Genomic DNA, 21,367 nt, shown 5'->3' with positions numbered 1-21,367 from the left:
TAAAAGTTTTTGTACAAACAAACCCAATGCAGACAAGTGTAGAAGGGAAGCAGTAAACTGGGGAAAAGTTTTTATATCCAAAGGTTCTGACAAAGGCCTCATTTCTAAAATATATAGAGAACTGACTCAAATGTATAAAAATACAAACCATTCTCCAATTCACGAATGGTCAAAGAATATGAACAATTTTCAGATGAAGAAATTAAAACAATTTCTAGTCATATGAAAAAATGCTCCAAATCACTATTGATCAGAGAAATATAAATTAAGACAACTCTGAGGTACTACCACACACCTCTCAGATTGACTAAGGTGACAGGAAAAAATAATGATATATGTTGGAGGCATATGGGAAAACTGGGGCACTAATAGATAACTGGTAAAGTTGTGTACTGATCCAACCATTCTGGAGAGCAGTTTGGAACTGTGCCCAAAGGGCTATGAAACACTGCATACACTTTGCTCTAACAGTGTCTCTCCTAGGCTTATATCCCAAAGAGATTATAAAAAATGGAAAAGGACCCACACATGCAAAACTGTTTGTGGCAGCCCTTTTTGTAGTGGCAAGAAACTGAAAACTGAGTGGATGCCCATCAGTTGGAGAATGGCTGAATAAACTGTGGTATATGAATATTATGGAATATTTTTGTTCTGTAAGAAATGACCAACAGGATGATTTCAGAGAGGCCTGGAAAGACTTATATGAATGGATGCTGAGTGAAATGAGCAGAACTAGAAGATTATTGTACATGGCAACAACAAGATTATATAATGATCAATTCTGATGGACATGGCTTTTTCCAACAATGAGATGTTTCAGGCCAATTCTAATAATGATCTTGTGATGAAGAGAGCCATCTGCACTCAGAGAGAGGACTGTGGGAACTGAGTGTGGATTGCAACATAATATTTTCACTCTTTTTGTTGTTGTTTGCTTGCATTTTATTTTCTTTCTTATTTTTTTCTTTTTTTATCTCATTTTTCTTGTGCAGCAAGATAATTGTATAAATATGTATATTGGATTTAACATATATTTTTACCATGTTTAACATATATTGGATTGTTTGCCATCTAGAGGAGGGGGTAAACAAAAGGGGTGAGGAAGAAGGCAAAAACTGGAACACAAGATTTTGCAAGGGACAGGGTTGAAAAATTATCCATGCAAATGTTTTGAAAATAAAAAGGTTTTTTGTTTTGTTTTGTTTGCTGAGGCAATTGGAGTTAGGTGACTTGCCCAGGGTCACACAGGTTAAGTATTTGAACTCAGGTACTCAGGGCTGGTACTCTATCCCCTGTGCCACCTAGCTGTTCTGAAAATAAAAAGTTTTAATAAAAAAAAAGAAAATTTCAGTTTATGTTATAATACTGCCAATAGAATGTGCCATGAAAACTTTTCAGTAAAATCCCAATATAAACTTTAGCAACCATGATATGTTATGGATAGGCATTGGGTATATCCTTTGGGTACAATACATGGTCTACAAATCAATGAACTTTGTTCCATGAATTTCTCAATGTCCAGACTAGTCTCCATTTCTGGCTTGCTAGAGCAAAGCCACTCAGTTGGCCCTATCATTAAGAACACACTCACCTTTTTCCTAGGATAAAAAATGAGAATAGAACATCAGCACAGATACTATGGTATAATTTTTTAATATAATTCTTCAATATGACTCATTATTTAACATTTATTTTATAAGCAACAATGACTTAAGAAAGCCTCCTGAGGCTTTTCTCATTTACAACATAGACATTTTCTTCATAAGAGCAGTTCATTACAATGAATTGCTGACTTGTACATAGGAACTTTAGTGTCCCACATAAGTGATTTAAATGACACATTTGTCAAGTGAATGAATACAAGTAATACATTCTTTCTAAGATTTAATTCCAAAAACATATTTTAAACAGTCTTTTTCCATTTAGAATATTTTGGACTATTGCCAAAATATCTATATTTCTAACTATTGCCAAAATATGTACATTTCTTAGAGCATTATACCTAAAATTATATTCTATTTAAACCTTAATGTCATAATATTCCTTATTAGGATAGATATTAAATAAATTAAAATTTCTAAAGGAAAAAAATTTTCTAGCTATTTGTTGGTTCAAAGTCTTTTCATGAACTTACAGAAAGATCATGAAGTTCTAAAACCTCAAGGTCTTTACCATCTATAGCTCAAATACTTGCCTTCTGTCTCTACATCTGTTCCCACAGAAAGCCCTAGATCGAGTTCTAAAACATAATTATTTCAGAGCATGCTAAAAGAAAAACCTCTTGTGGGTTTCCCCAAGGTCTGGGTTCTGACTTCTGACTAACAATGGCAAGCTGGCTAAGCTCAAAAAAAACTATACACAAAAAAGTTGCTTTTGCAGGCTTCTCACATTCAGCAACACAACAAAAAGTAAGAGGCAAGGCATTTTCTAGGGTATTCCAACTGACAAGCAGAGAAAGGAGGTAGAGAAGATATATAATATTAATCAATGTGAAAGGGAAAACTGATTCCATTTTTTAAAAACTAAACTCAGACTTGAATTCAAGTTGAGACCCTGTCAAGGCAAGTCACTCTTATTACTTTCAGCTTCTTCATCTATAAAGTGAGGATAATAACAGCATCCACCTCACTGGGTTTTCATAAAGATTAATTGACCTTTGCAAACCTAAAGTACTTTGTGCAAATTAACTATTTTTATTATTAAAAACCATATGGAATATATACATATATTGTACTTAATTTATACTTTAACATATTTAACATGTATTGGTCAACCTGCCATCTGGGGGGGGAGGGGAAGGAGGGGAAAAATTAGAACAAAAGGTTTGGCAATTGTCAATGCTGTAAAATTATCCATGCATATGTCTGGTAAATAAAAACTATAAAAATAAAAAAATATGGAAAAGGTGCTCCAAATCATTTTTGATCAGAGAAATGCAAATTAGGACAACTTTGAGATATCAATACACACTTTTCAGATTGGCTAAGATGACAGGAAAAGATAATGACGAATTTTGAAGGGGATGTGTGAAAACTGGGACACTGATACATTGTTGGTGGAACTGTGAATTAATCCAACCATTCTGGAGAGCAATTTGGAACTATGCTCAAAAAGTTATCAAACTGTGCATACCCTCTGACCTAGCAGTGTTACTACTGGGCTTATATCCCAAAGAGATCTTAAAGAAGGGAAAGGGACCCACATGTGCAAAAATGTTTGTGGCAGCCCTTTTTGCAATGGCTAGAAACTGGAAATTGAATGAATGCCCATCAATTGGAAAATGTCTGAATAAATTGTGGTATATGAATGTTATGGAATATTATTGTTCTGTAAGAAATGATTAGCAGGATGATTTCAGAAAGGCCTGGAGAGATCTACATAAATTGTTGGTAAGTGAAATAAGCAGAACCAGAAGATTATATGATGATTAACTCTGATGGATGTGGCTCTCTTCAACAATGAGATGATTCAAATCAGTTCCACTTGTTCAGTGATGAAGAAAGCCATCTATACCCAGAGAGAAAACTATGGGAGCTGAGTGTGGTCCACAACATAGCATTTTTACTCTTTCTGTTATTGTTTGCTTGCATTTATGTTTTCCTTCTCAGTTTTTTTTTCTATCTAGATCGATTTTTCTTGGCAGCAAGATAACTGTATAAATATGTCTACATTAGGAATATTATGGAATATTATTGTTCTGTAAGAAATGACCAACAGGATGATTTCAGAAAGGCCTGGAGAGACTTACATGAACTGATGCTAAGTGAAATGAGCAGAACCAGGAGATTATTATATACTTCAACAACAATACTGTATGATGATCAGTTCTGATGGATGTGGCCATTTTCAATGATGAGATGAACCACATCAGTTCCAATAGAGCAGTAATGAACTGAACCAGCTACACCCAGTGAAAGAACTCTGGGAGATGACTATGAACCACTACATAGAACTCCCAATCCCTCTAATTTTGTCCGCCTGCATTTTTTATTTCCTTCACAGGCTAATTATACACTATTTCAAAGTCCGATTATTTTTGTACAGCAAAACAATTGTTTGAACATGTATACATATATTGTATTTAATTTATACTTTAACATATTTTAACATTTATTGGTAAACCTGCCATGGGGAGGAGGGGGGAAGGAGGGGGAAAATTAGTATAAAAGGTTTGACAATTGTCAATGTTGTAAAATTACCAATGCATATATCTGGTAAATAAAAACTATTTTAAAAATTAAAAAACAAACAAATAAATAAATATGTATACATATATTGTATTTAACATATACTTTAGCATATTTAACATGTATTGGACTACCAGCCATCTAGAGGAGGGCGTGGGAGGAAGGAGGGGGAAAGTTGGAACAGAAGGTTTTACAAGGGTTAATGTTGAAAAATTACCCATGCATATGTTTTGTAAATTAAAGCTATAATAAATAAATAAATAAAAATTTAAAAACCCATATGGATAACTGCATTAAAACTATATCTGCTAAGGCAAAAGGATGATTAAAAATTGATTATAGGGCAGCCAGGTGGTTCAGTGGAAAGAGCACCAGCCCTGAAGTCAGGAGGATTTGAGTTCAAATCAGATCTTAGACTCTTAACACTTCCTAGTTGTGTGACCCTGGGCAAATCACTTAACCCCAATTGCCTCAGGAAAAAAAAAGAGTTGATTATATTCTAAGAAATAAGGTAAAAAAAATAGAACAAACAAAACCCTTACAATTTGGAAAATTGAACTATGAAACAGTTTTTTTGTTGTTGTTTTTTTCTTAACACTGAGCTGGAATTCTGGAAACTGGGATGTTAATCCCATATCTTCCATTCCTTTATTACCCTACCTATATGATCTTAAACTAGCAACTTCACTCAATATGTTCATGTGTATAATTAGGGAATCAATCTGGATGATCCCTAAGGCTCTTTCCAGTTCTAAAATTCTATGCTTTTCTATGACCCAAAGTATCCAGATTAATTGTCTACATGGAACAAATTATGCAGGCTTAATTCTTTGTTTTAAATATGTCTACTGAAGTCCCAATTTTATGTCCCCTTTTCTTTCCAGATTGCCCTTTGCATTTCTGAAAAAAAAATCCTATTCTGAAAGCAGGAATGGAAGGTATAAAAAAATCACATACAGTTAGCTCTATTTCATTCTTATTTTTAGATTTAGCATATTCAAGAAAAATGGTCCCTGCCCTCAAGAAGCTTACATTCTACCTGTATGTGCCAAAATGTTTGTGGCAGCCCTTTTTGTAGTGGCTAGAAACTGGAAAATGAATGGATGTCCATCAATTGGAGAATGGTTGGGTAAATTATGGTATATGAAGGTTATGGAATATTATTGTTCTGTAAGAAATGACCAGCAGGAGGAATACAGAGAGGCTTGGAGAGACTTACATCAACTGATGCTAAGTGAAACGAGCAGAACCAGAAGAACATTATACACTTCAACAATGATACTGTATGAGGATGTATTCTGATGGAAGTGGATATCTTCAACAAAGAGAAGATCCAATTCAGTTCCTGTTGATCAATGATGGACAGAAACAGCTACACCCAGAGAAGGAACACTGGGAAAGGAGTGTAAAATGTTTGCACTATTGTCTTTCTAGCCAGGTTACTTCTAACTTTGGAATCCAATTCTTACCATGCAACAAGAAATTTGGTTTTACACACATATATTGTATCTAGGGTATACTGTAACTCATTTAATATATATATATATATGGGATTGCCTGTCATCTAGGGGAGGGAGTAGAGGGAGGAAGGGGAAAATTTGGAAAAGTGAATACAAGGGATAATGTTGTTTAAAAAATTACCCATGCATATGTACTGTCAAAAAAATTATAATTATAAAATAAAAAAAAAAAAAAAAAGAAATGTGAAATTTCCCTATCCACACCACAAAATGCAACTTCTGGCACAACCATCCCAAGCACATCTGTGATTCACTCACAATAATTCCTGGATAGTAGCCTCCCACAGTCACATTCTCGGTTCTGGTTGTTGCTGCAAGGCCAATGGTCAGTATGAAGATGGATGCCACCAGGAGAGAGACAGCAAACCAAAGAGAAATCTGTTTTCTTTTTGCAAATTGCCCTGTGGGGGAAAGTGAGAGAGGAGAAAAATCTGTTAAAAATGCATGGATACAAAAATAGGTATTTTAGCAAACATGGTACAAGGCAATGAGCATAGTTTCTCATATATCTGTTAATGCAAAATAAACAATTTTTGGGAAGAGTGTCCCAGCAAAGATAAACCAGTCATATTTTAGGTTAACTTAAGACAAAAATGGGGAGCTTCATGGGCCATATAAGGCCCAGGAAATTATGATTTTGTGGTCCCCTTATTTTAGGGAGGCTTCTATTCTGACAATAAGTCAGTGATTCTGGATTTTCTGATTCAGGAAACTCCCATGCCCAATCCGTCTGATTCTGACCACTCCTCAGTCAGACAGCTTCTGGCCTCATAAAACTCCCACAGATCAAACTCCGGAGACAATTGTGAATAACACCACTTCTCAATCAATTGCTACTGATAATCTGTTCAGTACTAATCTAGTCAGTGAGAACCAAATTCCTGAGACTACTCCCTAACCCTACCTTTGAGCCACAGAATTAGCATATCTATGATTGAAATCTGGATAAATGTATCTCCTTACTTCAGTTTCTCTGCTGAATTCCCTTACAATTCAGCCTGCTTTGTAATGGCATTACTATTGCAATAAAACTGCCCCTTGGCTATAGATATGGGTTCAAGCCTGCAAATTCTTTTTTTTTTTAATTTTTTTATTATAGCTTTTTTTTACAAGACATATGCATAGGTAATTTTTCAGCATTGACACTTGCAAAACCTTCTGTTCCAAATTTTCCCCTCCTTTCCCCCACCCCCTCCCCCAGATGTCATGTAGACAAATACATGTTAAATATGTTAAACACAATATATGCATACATATCCATACAATTATTTTAAGCCTGCAAATTCTTTTGAAACACCTAGTGACATTTGTTTGAGACCCCAAACTTTTGGGATACACCCTTCCCAACCTCAACAGTACTGCTGGCAACAATGAGTTCCAGAAGTTAATAATTTTGTATGGACTGAATGATGTTATAAAAATTCAAATGGCCCTTGGCAAAAAAAAAAAAAAAAAAAAAGATTCCCACACACATACCCCTTATGTAAGGGGTCAGACAATCATATTGACTTAATATGGTAATATAATATTGTGTTCTTAATTCTTAAATGAAAGACTTTTGATCAGAACAACAAACAAATATTAAGTCAATACTATATGCAGTGTATGCTAGTGTACCTACTATGTTAGGTAGAGGGAAAAATACATGGTCTCTTCTTTCATGGAGTTTGCAAGAGTTATAGACATCTTTATGAAGTAAGACAAGAATCTAGTATCTCATTTGGAAAGCAATTTCATCACATTTGACATTTACAGGGCAAACATTCAAAGAGAAGAAGCAAAACAAAATTATTTGGATTGTGCTAGTTTACAAAGACCTACTAAGTTTGAAATCAGTTTCATAAATTCATTTTCATAAATTCAAATCCAACTTCAGACTTACTAGCTATGTGATCCTGGACAAGGCACTCTTGTTTGCCTAAGTTCTTCATCTATAAAATGAACTGAAGGAAATAGCAATGCACTCCAGGATCTTTGCTAAGAAAACCCCAAATGGGCTTATGAATAATTGGATAAGACTGAATGACAATACTGACTTAGAATCATGATCTTTAACTTTATTGCTACCAACTCAAGGTCTTGAACTAAGGGTTTGCTGCAGTCCATTGGCCAAATACAGTGAGTATTTTTGAATGACTGGCAAGCTAAGAATGATTTTTACCCTTAAATTTTTAATGAAAAACAGGTGGTCTGATTTGATCTTTGGACCATAGTTTGCTGACCTTCTGGAATAAACCATCTAGAATATATACTACTCCTCAGTTAGTTTTATAGCACACTTTCAAGCTAGTCTTTTAGGGTGTGACAAAATCCTTTTCAACAGGTGCAAGATTCCTTCTTGAAGGTTGCCTTATGCAGTTAAGCAATTGTCAACACAATCCAGTAATACATGGGAAATCATTCTTACTAGGGTCTTTCAATCCAGACACTTCTAGCTATTCAGTCTATTTCCAGACAACCAACAAATTGTTAACTTTTTTTTTAAAACTATGTAGCAAGAGATAATTCAGGAATCCTTTATTTATATCACCTGGGCAAGTCACAATCTCTGCATCTCAGTTTCCTCATCTATAAAATGATGAGCTAAGATTAAGTAGCCTCCTTCCAATTTTAGAACTATCCCAGATCTCCAATAAGACTATGCTTTTTTCTAGTTTTAATCTTTGAATATTCAGAATTCAACTTTTCCTGCCTACTAAATATTTCTATTTATTTTGTGTTATTGTCTTTTTTTTCCATTTTAGATTAAATCATTTTTCACTGTCTATCCAAAAAAAGGTGTGCTTTCCATTATCTAGCTTCAATTGAATTAGATAAAATTTATCTAAGACCCTCTCTCTATATATAATAGTCAATGATTTTTTTAGATATCTACACATTCGTGTTTTCTTTCTCTGTCCTCTCTTTCTTCTCTTTCTCTCTCTCTCTCTCTTTTTCTCTCTTTCTGTGTGTGTGTCTCTTTCTCCCTCTTTTTCTCTCCCCCCAACATAAAGATTTATTGTTTTAAATCTTCCACAGATAGATAATTTCATCAAGTGGATGCTTCTTCCAGGAAGCCTTAATGATCCAGGATTTGGATCTCTCTCCCTCCCATCTCATCTAAGATGATTTTTGTCCATGTCCTCCCATAAAGTCTCTACAAGTTATCTGCCCAAAACAATGAAGGCCTTCCTCTAAATCAAGGGGTTTTAATCTTTGTGGGGGGTCATAGACCCTTTTGGCAGTCTGATGAGGCTTATGGACCCCATCTCTTTATAAAATTTTTAAATGCACAAAATAAAATACGTAGGATTAAAAAAAAAAGGAAACTAATTATATTGAGAGGGGAAGATTTTTTTCCCATGCAAGTTCATGAAATCTAACCACAGGTCCATGGACCCCAGATTAAGAATCTTTTTACATACAAGTTATTGTTGAAAAAATACTGCAAATCATTTATGTTCTCCATGTGGACCATGTGAAATTTTGGTTCTCTATTTCCATATGAATTTCAATCATTTGGTATCACAATAAAAACGGAAAGAGACAGAAGGACAGAGAGAAGAGAGAGACAGAAACAGAAAATGAAAGATTGAGACAAAGACAGAAACAGAAAGACAGAAAAAGAGTGACTTGTCTGAGGTCATAGTCATCAGCATGGGTCTGGGGAAGGATATGAACCAGGAGTTTCTTCATTTTGATTCTATATCCACTAAATCATGCTGTCTATCACACAATAAAATACTTTCACAAATAGCATACACACACACACACAATACTTTTTAACTAAACTGAATTCAACAAGCATTTCTTAAATGCCTGCTCTATAGTAGACACTGCTAGGCACAGACAGAATTAAGATGGCTCTCGTCCTGAAGAAGCTTATTTCTACTGAGTACTATGTTATAATCAATCACTTACCAAGCATTTATTAAGTATCCCTATGCCTCAGGACTCAATAATTGAAAACTAAATCATCTCTGCCCTTAAGGAGCTTACATTCTACCCAAATTCAATCCAGCTGACTCTCTTCCTCCTCTTTTACAACTGCAATACTCTGTCCTCATTTTTCATATGCTCAATTCACTGAAATATCCATCATTTGGTGGCTAACCTTCCAATAAAGAGTCTCTCCAGCTTTAGCTAGACTGGATCTCTTTACAGCACCATACTATGGGTAGCCAATTATACTAAAAGACTTTCCAGTTTGGTAAGTATCACTAGAATTTGGACTGCATTGGTAAAGTCTTCAAGAATGGAAGGTTACTTTTAATGTATGACTGTCATATAATATTCAGTAAGTTATAAACTTCTAATGGGCAGGAACTATTTTCATTTTGTCTCTGTATCTATTATGTATTATCACAGTGCTTTGCTTTGGATAAACTGAGATTTTATAAAAATCGTAGGATTATAGATTTAGAACTTTCAAGACCATCTAGTCTCAATCTCTTAATTTTATAGATGGGAAAACTCAAACCTGGAGAAAGTAAGTGATTTGCTTAAGATATACAAATATTAAATGACAGAATTAGTTTGGGAACCTTGGTCTTCTGATTTCAAATACATTATTGTTTTCACTGCATTTCAAAATCATGAACACCAGCATAAAACCTTAAAAATACCACATATTCAGACAGAAGCTATTGTTGATCAGAGGATAAATAAGCAATGCATCATACATAATCTAAGACAAAAAATTTTCCCCCATCAGCTAATTTATTTCAGTTTTATTTTAAAGCAAGTTATAGAAGTATGCAAAACACTATGCTTTCTCCTTCCTATTATAGGGCTTTTAATTTTGGAATTGTAACTTATTTTCCTTTTTAATTTGAGAAAAATGTCTTTCATTTGAGTTATAAATATTCTGTCTACCAAAAATATAGACACTTACACATCTAAGATGCCTCATAATGTGTTTAAGAACAGAGTCAAGAAGTTTAATTGCCAAATAGTCAGAAATAAATTAAAACATAAATTATTGGCAAAATCAAAATAACTTTTCTAATATAAGAAAAAAATTATTTTTAACCTAAATAATTTAACAAAGGTTCTTCAACTGTTAGGTTGCTAAGTCACTGGAATGGACATAATTATCTAATTTAGCATGGTATTTAACAGTTTTCTAGTTCAGTAATGTATTTACTAGAATTACATGAGATTCACAGCTTTAAGAGAGCATGCTTTCAAGGAGCTCCCACAAGCCCAGGGAGTACCCACAAATCCACTCTCGGAGGCAGAGTCTAATTCCCACACTCTAGGAGATTCAGAGCCAAGAGTGATTCGAGATTCGACCGTGGTGCTGGCTGGAAACATTGGGAAGACAAGAGGCTGGAGACTTTTGGACAAGAGCTCTCAGGGAATCAAGGAGAGAGGAAGGCCTCCAGAAAACTAGCCAATCCCCAAGTGAAGACCCCAACCAAAGACAACATTTTAGCTTCTTTTGAACAATTTATCATGAGGCACTTTCCATAGGTAAAAGCCCTAAAAATCAGCTCAAGAACACAATGTGCCGTTAATGCCTGATAGCCAAGGTGATGTAATTAAAAGGGCACTGGATTGGGAACAGAGGGATCTTAGTTCCAATCCTAGAACATGATAGTAATGGGCAAGGGTAGAGTTCCAACAAGTATTTATTGATAGACTGGCTGATGGACATTAACTATTCCAGCCCCAGGAATTGGATACAAGCATTCCTGTCAACTTTTCCCTTTGTGATAATCAATGTCCTTTTTTCTACAAATTCTGTGTTCTATTGTCCATATTGAATCTAAGATATGAACAAGTAGTATATGTTTAATTCTAGGCTTTTAAGATAAATATATCTATGAATCAATAGCCTTTTCCTTTCATTAAATAAACAGGTCTGTTGGAGGAAAGTTATTCATGTAATCCCCAGGATTCAGGACCTGCCAGAATTTTATTCTACTATTCAACAAACATTTATTAAGTTTCAACCACAGGCAAGATATTAGGCAACTCTGTATCCCTTAACTAACTAGCAAAGTGTCTAGCATATAGTAGATTATTAATAAATGGTTTTGATTGATTGGGGATCCAACAATATGTATCAGATCCTGTAAAGAAGATGCTTATAGTCTAATAAAAGAACTGCTACAGGTACAAATTTACCAGCTGGAAAAATATCTAGCACTAATTTTGCTCACTTTAGAATTTAAGAAGACATTTGTGGCGCTTGAAACATTTTCAATTCACTTCTATCCATAAATGTCTTTCATCATGGGTTTTTTACTACAAGCCTTATACCTGGATTACAGCAGATGAGCCTTGCAGACTCACTAGTTCACATTCAAGCAATATCACATATGACTGGGAAAGGGCATAGACTTCCTATGGGACTACACCCCTTAAGAAGAATTATAAAGGAGCCCATATCTATAGATCAAATCCCCATAAGTCATTTTCCAGGTCAAATTTTACTTCAAACCAACAATGAAATTTTCATAACAAAAATAGGTCAAAGCCCCAGATGATGGGCCAAACTTCCTTCAAGCTATATCCCAAACCACAAAATTCCTGAACAATGAAAGAGTGATTGTCATAATGGAATTTGATTCGTGGTTCCAAACAAGGGCTGTTAGGTAATGGATAGAGTACTGGACCTGGAGTTAAGAAGGCGCATCTTCCTGAGTTCAAATCTGCCCTTAGACATTTACTAGCTATGTGATCCTGGGCAAATCACTTTATCCTGGTTACCTCAGTTCCTCATATGAAAAATGATCTGGAGAAGGAAATGACAAACCACTTCAGTATCTTTGCTGAGAAAATCCCAGATGGGATCTTGAAGAATTAGACCTTACTGAAAAATGACTGAGCAACAATAACAAACATATAAACCAACAATAACAAACGTCGAAATCAACCTTCCTTTTTTGTGCTATGTTCTTCCTCTATGCCTTTTAAAAGGTTGGCTGGTGAAACAACTGTATGTGTGTTGCATTAGTGGACCTTTATATGGAAGGTTTTAAACTGCATTATTCCTTTTTTGCCACCATCCAGTTGCATCAACGTATATACATTTACAATCCCAAAATTAATGAAAAGTACCAATCCAGGTGGCAAGATTATTGGATTTGATTTTTTTAGAATGTCAACTGTATATATTGCAAATTGTAGATTGATTAAACTTTTCAAAATAAGGTATTATAGTAATATAGTTTCCAACAATTATAATTATAATAACATTAACCTAATATTTTCATAGTGCTTTATGGTTTGCAAAGAGCTTTACATATATTTTGTCAATTTTTGGTCATCTTTTATTTTGCAAGGTAATCGGAGTTAAGTGACTGTCAAGGGTCACACAGCTAATAAGTGCTGAGTCAAAGTCACATTTGAACTCAGGCCCTCCTGACTCCAGGGCCACTGCTCTATTCTTTGTATTGTTTATCTGCTTTATATTTTGTTATATTAACCTAACAACAACAGTGTAAATTTGAGTCTCTTATTATCCTTATTTTACAAATGAAGAAACTGAGGCTGAAAGAATTTAAGTGGATTGTTCAATATCATAGCTACTGAATGGTAGAATTTGAACTCAGATCTTCCTAGCTCTAGTTCTCTTTCCACTGTGTCATCTGCTTCCTGGGAATGGCTGTTTTATATTCATTAGGCTAAAATGTGAGTGATTGTCAGATTTAGAAAAGTTCTTGAAGATTATTTAATCAAATACCCTCATTTTGTAGAAGAAAAAGCTGAAATCCAGGAAGAATAATTTTTCCAAAGTCATACAGATACTAAATAACAGAGAGAACTAGGATTGAAACTCAAGTCCTGTGGCTACAATTCCAATCATTCTATATCCAATTCTTCTGTGCCAGGTTGCTTTCTACTGTCCCAAACCAATCACATTTGGTGAATTTCCTTGCTTTTTCCAAATTACACCCAAATCAGGGCCAGACTTAATATGTGAATATTGTGCATGAATAAAAAACTTGGACTGAGTTGAATTGCATGACTTCGTCTTGGACTAGCCTAAAAAAATGACCATACCTTAAACATTAGAGTAGCCCATAAAGCCACTGGAGATAATATTGGGCAAGATAGGGTGTATTAAAGACAGATTTTAAAGTAATCTGTTAGCTTTAAGATTGAAGATTGTTGGAAACTATATAGTGGGTAAGGTATTAAAGTTGTTACTATAATACCTTATTCTGAAAAGTTTCATCGATCTACAATTTGAAACGTATACAGTTGACATTCTAAAAATAATCAAATCCAATAAGCTTTCCACCTGGATTGGTACTTTTCATTAATTTTGGGATTGTAAATCCCAACTGGATGGTGGCAAAAAAGGAATAATGCAGTTTAAAACCTTCCATATAAAGGTCCACTAATGCAACACACATGCAGTTGTTTCACCAGCCAACCTTTTAAAAGGCATAGAGGATAGGGGATAGACTACTATATTTAGAATCAGGAAGACCTGCATTTGTATCTTTCATCACTTATCTAGTTGTGTGACCCTGATCAAGTCACCTAACAGAGGTTAACAGAACCTTAACAAAAGTGGGCCTTACTTGTCTTACTCTAAAATAAAGATAATAACAATACCAATATCATAGGTTGCTGTGAGCCTCAAATTAGTTAACATATATAAAACATTTTTCAAACTTCAAAGAACTATGTAAATGCTAGGGAGTAGTAATAGGTAATAAGAGGTAATGGTAGTAGTAAGTAGTAGTAATAACAGTAGCAGTAGTAGTAGTTAATAATAACCTGTTATATGAATACAATGGAATATCACTATATTCTAAGAAATTATGAATATGAATAATTCAAAAAAGCAAATATTTTTAAAATGTTTCAAGGAAAAATACGAACTTGATTTTTTTGTGTGAAAAATAATGTTAGAAATAGTAGAAATAAACAGTAAAAATAATGGTAGAAATTCCATGAAGAGTAATGATAGAAATGGAATTTTAAGGATTTTAGGATCACAGGAAAAGAAATTTAAAGCTGGAAGAGTCCTTAGAACCCATTATGCCCAAATCCCTACTTTTATACAAAATAAGGAATCTGAGAACTTGAAGTAAAGTGACTTTCCTGTCCAATCTTAAATAAGTAATTAAGGAAAACCAGATCTATCAAAACCATAGTTAATGGCTGTTAATTTGGAAACTACTAAATCATTAGCATTAAATCCCATTTTGTTTCAATGTATACCCAGTGTATGCAAAACAATCTTATGGCTCTTTGTTTGTCTGCTCAAAGAAAACCCGAGTTATCTAAGTAATATAGTAGATTGAGTACCAGACGCAGGGTCATACATGCCAGCTCTCTGACCCTGGTTAATCATTTAACCTCTTTGTGCCTTGCTCTCCTCACCTATAAAATAGAGATAATAATAACATCTACTTTCCAAAGGTGTTTTGAGGATCAAATGAGATATTTGTTAAGTGCTTAGCATTGTAGCTGTAGGTCTTTAATAAATATTTGTTTCTTTCCTTCCTTCCTTTTCAGAAGACAGCTAAAAAGACATTATACAAACTTCAAATCTCAGCTTGAGTCTGCACTGCACTAATGGTAAAAATAAATGTGTGGGTGGAAAATATTATTTATATGTCTAGAATTATTAGTGCTTGGACTTTGGTATCAAAATTAGAAAGGCCTCTGAAAGTAAATTCCACAAACTGGAAATTATTCATTTGTCTCATCTTACTGCAAACCTTTTTTTCTGATGCAACTTTAAGATCATTTCCTTCCTTTAGCTATTTTCTAACTTAATGGTTAGAATGTTACCTGTTAACACCTAAATCTAACTCTCTTTCTAATTTGCCTATTTCTCTTGTCACCTTCTTTCTAGTCCCACCATTCACAAATTCTTTCTTCTTCTTTCCATAACAAGTCTTAACAGCTCTATCTCCACAAAATATTTCCTCTCCATTTCCTACTCTACACTTACATGGCTATCACCCTAGTTCAGTCCCATTACTTCAATAGCCTCCAAAAATTGGTCTCACTGTCTCAAATCTCTTCTCTTTCCATTCCATCCTCCACACAGCTGCCATAATGTTATTCCTAAAGCATGAGTCCAACAGTGTCAGTCTTCTTCTTAATAAAACCAGGTGGCTTCCTATTACCACTAGAATCAAATGCAGATTCTTCTATTTAGTCTCTAAGGTCCTTCACAAGTTGGCTTCAGCCTTTACTCCCTTCCTGCACTTTCTGAGCCCACTCAAACTGATCTTTTTGCTGTTCCTGATGCAGAATATATCATCTCCTTTATCTCTTTCTCTGTGAACAAGGTATGTCATGCCTGGAATATACTTCCTCTCCTCTTGTTATAATTATTTATTATTATCATTACTAATAATAATGGTCAGCATTTACCTAACAACTTAAGATTTGCAAAGCTTAATGAGCTTATATTCTCCCATCCAATAACACTTTAAAGTGTTTAAAGTAACCCTTGATAAATGACACATAGAACAGTCTTCCTAATCATCTCTGTTCTTTCCCCTCTGAAGGATATCATATCAATGCCAATCAAGCTCTTTATTCCTTTCCTTTTTTTATTGTTGTTCTTCCTTGCATATTTTTTCATCAGTTCCCTTTCCAGCCTCTTGATTACAAAATGTATTATGTTAACACAATTTAATTAAAACTTTAATTTAATTAAATATTTGAAAACGCATATCAGATATTATTTTGGTGATTTCTTTCCTTTTTTTTTCATTCTGATGAGATGCATGACATAGCCAAGGTACAGTATGCTAGTCAAAAATGCCTTATTTCAAACCACAAGAAAATCATTTTTTGTCAGTCTTACCTTCTCATAGTGTAGTGAAGTTATAATAATGGAACCTCATGAGCATTTCCTATTTCTTAAACACACAGTTCATACTGTGGTTAGACTTTAAAGGAAATTTCCATGATGAATGATTGACCTAAAGTAAATCATATTATATAATATCACTATAATTTCAGAATGTGTACAACCCCTGCAAAATAGACAAATAATTTACTGATTAGGTGACCACTGATTATAATATGGATTCCTCTCCATTGTTTTGGTAAAATTTCAAGGTTATGAAAAAGTGATAATATGAAATAGATTTAAGAAGTATATTTGGGAAAGTATATTTGTAAAATATTTGTAAAAGAGTATGACAAAATAATAGAGATTCAGTTTACAACATGGAACAACCATGACAAGTCTTATTTTCCACCAGAGATAACAAAGATTTGTTATTTTTATTAAATAAATAGCACACAGGCTCAAACCAATCATAACTAAATAAGACAGTAATAGTCCATCGAGTAATTTGCTTTTGGAGGAAACATAATTTTTTCTCAGGGGAAGAGGGGGAAAATAAAGGTTGGATCTAAGGAATAACAAGGATGTGTATTGAAATGCTGAGGCTGTCTTAAAAGACATTCTAGGAAAATTGAGTTCCCCTGTTATGTTTGACAATAGGAATAGGAGAGGCTGTTTTAGCATTCCTGAAAATAAGCTGGTCCAGCCCACAAGCTGATCCAGAGTTCCCATCAGTTCTTATATATTATTCCCAATATTGTTTTGCCATTGCTATTTCTTCTTTAGCCTGATAATTTTCTTCAACGTGACAATATAATGAAAACGAGGAAGTGTAATAGTCCATTTTTGCCAGCTGCTCTGATAAAGATTCTAAGGTTAACACAAGGCTGTATAAATTCATAGAGAATAGGAGAAGAAAGAATGGTTCTAAGAATCTGCTCCTAAATGATACAAATTGCAGTATTCTGACTCCAGGAACAACAGAGATGAATACACACACACACACACACACACACACACACACACACACACACACACACACACACACCTTCATTTTTTTAAAAGGAAAAAAATAAATTTCTATAAAAATGAAATGGACCTGGGTTCAAATTCTGATTCTGCTAAAGTAATCTATGTGACCATGAAACATTTCTCTGGATGGACTTTAATTTCCTCTTCTGTCAAATATAAGATTTAGGTTTCTTTCAATTTGAAATCTAGAATCTTTTATCAGTCCAGGAATAAAAAGCAGGAAAGCTCAATAATTATGATATGAAATTTTATTTGGTGAAAAGAAAGTGGTTGAGAATTATGGAAAACATTCTAGAATTAAGTAAATAATTACTTAAAAGTCTGATGCTGTCAACTATGAAGACCTGTATCACTGGCATATTATTATATTCTTGGACCTATGATTATATTTTGTATAATATATATTACATATATTATTATATTCTTGGGTATCTTTTTAAGATAATACCACCAATAGAGTAAAATTAAGATTCTATTCAATTCCCCCTTTCATGCTTGTTGTCAAAGGCTTAAACTGAACTATCCTAAAACAAAAACAGGATTCGTTCTATTCAATGTTTTTCAACCTGAATACAGGGAAGAAGGGAGGTTGTTCTGATATTGGTCATTAATACTCAAGATCATCACCTCTCTACCAACTTCTCTGCTCTTCAATGTGACCCACCTTGCTTACCTTTGCTTACTTTGGTCCTTTCTATTTTGGCCATGAGCATTCTTTCCTACATAGTCCCAACCTTGGATAAGTCATAACTCATTTCTAAAATAACTAAGAAACAGGGTATTCTTCTCTCTCTCTCTTTTTTTTCTTTCAGATTTACCTTCTTAACTTAATGATCTGGAGCATGGGAAGGGGATTTAAGAAGGGCATTCAGAATTGTCATGGGCTAAAAGTTTTAGAACTATCAGAGTCTAAGCTACTCCAGGAATAAAAGGAAAGTTAATTTAGTCATTTATTTCCTGATAAATCATGGTCTCACCCAGGCAAAATGGCAGTTTGTGTCTGGTAAAATATGCTCTGTATCTTTTTTTTTCCTCATATGAATTTTTACATTTTAAAAATTGCTAGCACAGTTTTAAAACTCTTGATATCCTGGTTAATAATGATAACTATACTGCAAGGCACTTTATACCTTACAAAGCCCTTTTACCCAGAGAATCTCCTTTTGTCCTCTCACAGACCTGTCAGATAACTATTCCCATTTTTAAAACCAAAAATACTGATGTTTAAAGAAGTTAAATGTGGGCTTCTATGGTTTCATTTAAAAAAAATTATATTAAAAGTTATTTTCCCTTGTTAACCAATGACAATCATTTTATCCCAATGTGCTACTGCTAAGACAATAATGTCATAATGTACAATAAAGATATAATGGCCATACATGCAAATATTTAACTTTTTAATATTTTGCTTAACAAGATAAGAGATTGATGCTTTTTGAAAAATTAGCTTCCTTGATTTTTTTTTTTTAATTCTAAACCATAATTGGGGGGAAAAAATTCAAACCATCCACACCAGACTAAGTGTATTTGCAAAGTATTTTCCCACCTGATTCTCCTGAAATTAAGCACATAAATATGCTGTTTAAAATGACAAAATTTAACAGGGCTGGGCAAGAAATAATTTCATATGTTTCAGCATTTACCAAGCAATTATTTTTTGCTGCCTAAAGTGCTGTTTCATTCTCTTTTGCCTCGAGGAAAGCACACCCAAGTATTATTTCGACATTTCCCAAACGTCCCAGACAGGTTTAAACATCACCCCACCTCCCCAACATCTTAAAACACAAAAAGCTTCCTGGTTTTAGGTTAGGCCCTAGGTCACAACATATCTGATGATCATTTGCATAAATGAAAAAAAATGCAATAGATAATGGGGAAGTGTATGGTCTAGATTATGTGGTTAGGAGAGAAGGTGATGCTTTTTAGAATTAATTTGCATATGAAAAATGAAGCTCTCTAGTCTCTGGAACTAATAGGACTAGCAGAGTTTTGAGATATTGAAAAAAATACTCCACCACTCCCCCCTTTCCATGAAGAGTTTCCACTGTGGGAAAGTATAAATTAGGCCAGTGGTTCTCAAAGTGTTCTCCAAGGAACAGGAAGGCCCTTCGAAATTATTTCAGGGGATCTTCAAAATAAAAAATACTTGAGTACAAATTTCCAAACAAGTATCGATAGATTATAACCCAAATAAGCAAAAGCAGGGGAAAGTCCAGTAACTTTTAAGAGTGTAAAAAAGTCCTCAAAACAAAAAGGTTTAAACGCTGAAATAGCCTCTGAGAACAGGAACAGAAGAATCTTCTTTTTGAAGTTTCAGTCATAAAAACCAGGTAGGAAAGCACCGGCAGCAATCTATAAACCTCCAAGAAATGTAACCCAAGAGTTAACTGCGAACATTTTTCACAAGTTCCTCACTTCTCAAAAGGCCTTCTCAAAGTTTACGAAACAGAGAATTTGGCTCTTAAAGCCAAATTATTTTGATTATTAAAGTATCACCTCTGCGCCTACCCCCCAATCCCTTACCGTAGGAGCCCAAAATGCCACTAATTCCCAGTTAAAGATGAAGAATCAAAAGATGCTCTTAGGAGCGGTGGCCGCTGGACAACCTGCGAGCGAGCTGGGGAAAGAGGTGAACACAGACGCTTGGTTTACCTGCAGCATCCAGCAGAACCAAAGGACCCGGCACCGGAGGAGGAGGAGGCTGCATCCTCCACCTGCCCTCCTGGGCTCCAGGGGCGGTCCGAGCCCCAGCCTGTGGCACGGGGTGCTCTGGCTCCGCGGCCGAGAGGTCAGCCCCTCTGGAGCGGTTCTCCACAACTGGGCTGCTGGGACCCGGCCAGTTCCGGACTAACTCCCTCCCAAGGCTGGGAGGGAGGGCTCTCACTGCTAGCCCTAAGGGAGGATACTCTTAGTCTTCGCCGTCTTCAGCGGCTGCATTTATCCTCTGCTTAGTCTCGGGGCTCTCCTCCCTTCTCTTCCCCCTCCCTTTTCTCCCCTCCCCACTTCTCTCTTACGCTGTTGCTGCAGAAAACCCTAGGGAGGAGAGAAGGCAATGGAAGGAAGGAAACGCGAGTCTACGGTGTTGGTCCCAGCGCGGGGATTTTACTACTTCCTAACCATTCTTTACTTCAAACCCACTTCCCTTCTCATTCATTCAACTCCACCCCTGAAAGGGAGCCCTGGTTCTGCTCATCAAGTCGGTGTGGGATCCTGGAAGAACCTAAGGAAGGAGGGGAGTAAGTCTTCTCTGATAGCTGTGGGGATTGAACTTAATTACCGGGGTTACGCAGACCAGTTGAGTGAGCCAGACCAGCACTCATATTGCTTGCTACCGTATGTCAAGCACTCAGTGCCACTTATTTTGAGACCTTCTAGCCCTTCAGGAGAGCCAAGTAATGATCGTTTATGCAGGATCGTGTAAATGGCATTATTTCCCAGAGTAAAATTACTGGGTGATTTGATAGAGGAAGAGAAAAATAGGGAGATGGGGAAAGCAGCCAAGTAAAAGTTTGTGAAAGTGCCGTTTCCTACTAGATAGAAATCTTGCCTGTGACATAACCAGCTTTATAACCTATGGGCAAATAATTTGTTCTCCCACAGCCTCAGCATCTTCTGCTATTAAAAAGGGATAATAATGCCCTTAATATCTATCATAAGGCAGCTAGGTGGCGCAGTGAGTGCTGGACCTGGAGTCAGGAAAACCCACTTTCATGAGTTCAAATTTGGCCTCAGGCGCTTGCGTTTGCCTCAGTTTCCTCATCTGTAAAATGAGCTGGAAAAGGAAATGTCAAACCTCAAAAAATGTAAAGAATTAAGCATTATAATATCTATCTTACAAGGTGGTTGTGAAGTACAAATGAAATAATGCA

General features: G+C 35.2%; 1 protein-coding gene across 3 annotated transcripts in view; it reads right to left on the bottom strand.

Moving 5' to 3' along the window:
* TMEM255B (transmembrane protein 255B) overlaps window positions 1–20,428 on the bottom strand; it is a 117,439-nt gene extending 97,011 nt beyond the window's left edge. The window contains exons 1-2 of one of the 3 annotated variants that reach the window (XM_074299596.1): window positions 20,151–20,428; window positions 5,966–6,108 (exon numbers count right to left, since the gene is read on the bottom strand). In XM_074299596.1, the coding sequence (XP_074155697.1) occupies window positions 5,966–6,108; window positions 20,151–20,205 (198 nt within the window). In that variant the 5' untranslated portion in view covers window positions 20,206–20,428. The remainder of the gene's footprint in view (window positions 1–5,965; window positions 6,109–20,150) is intronic. The other 2 variants (XM_074299597.1, XM_074299598.1) reach the window with 2 other exon arrangements.
* Between the last annotated feature and the right edge of the window lie 939 nt (window positions 20,429–21,367).

This window comes from Sminthopsis crassicaudata, chromosome 3, assembly GCF_048593235.1.
Source record: "Sminthopsis crassicaudata isolate SCR6 chromosome 3, ASM4859323v1, whole genome shotgun sequence".
Taxonomy (NCBI): domain Eukaryota; kingdom Metazoa; phylum Chordata; class Mammalia; order Dasyuromorphia; family Dasyuridae; genus Sminthopsis; species Sminthopsis crassicaudata.
The sequence above is the reverse complement of the archived record's forward strand: the minus strand, read 5'-3'. Positions and strand labels throughout refer to the sequence as shown.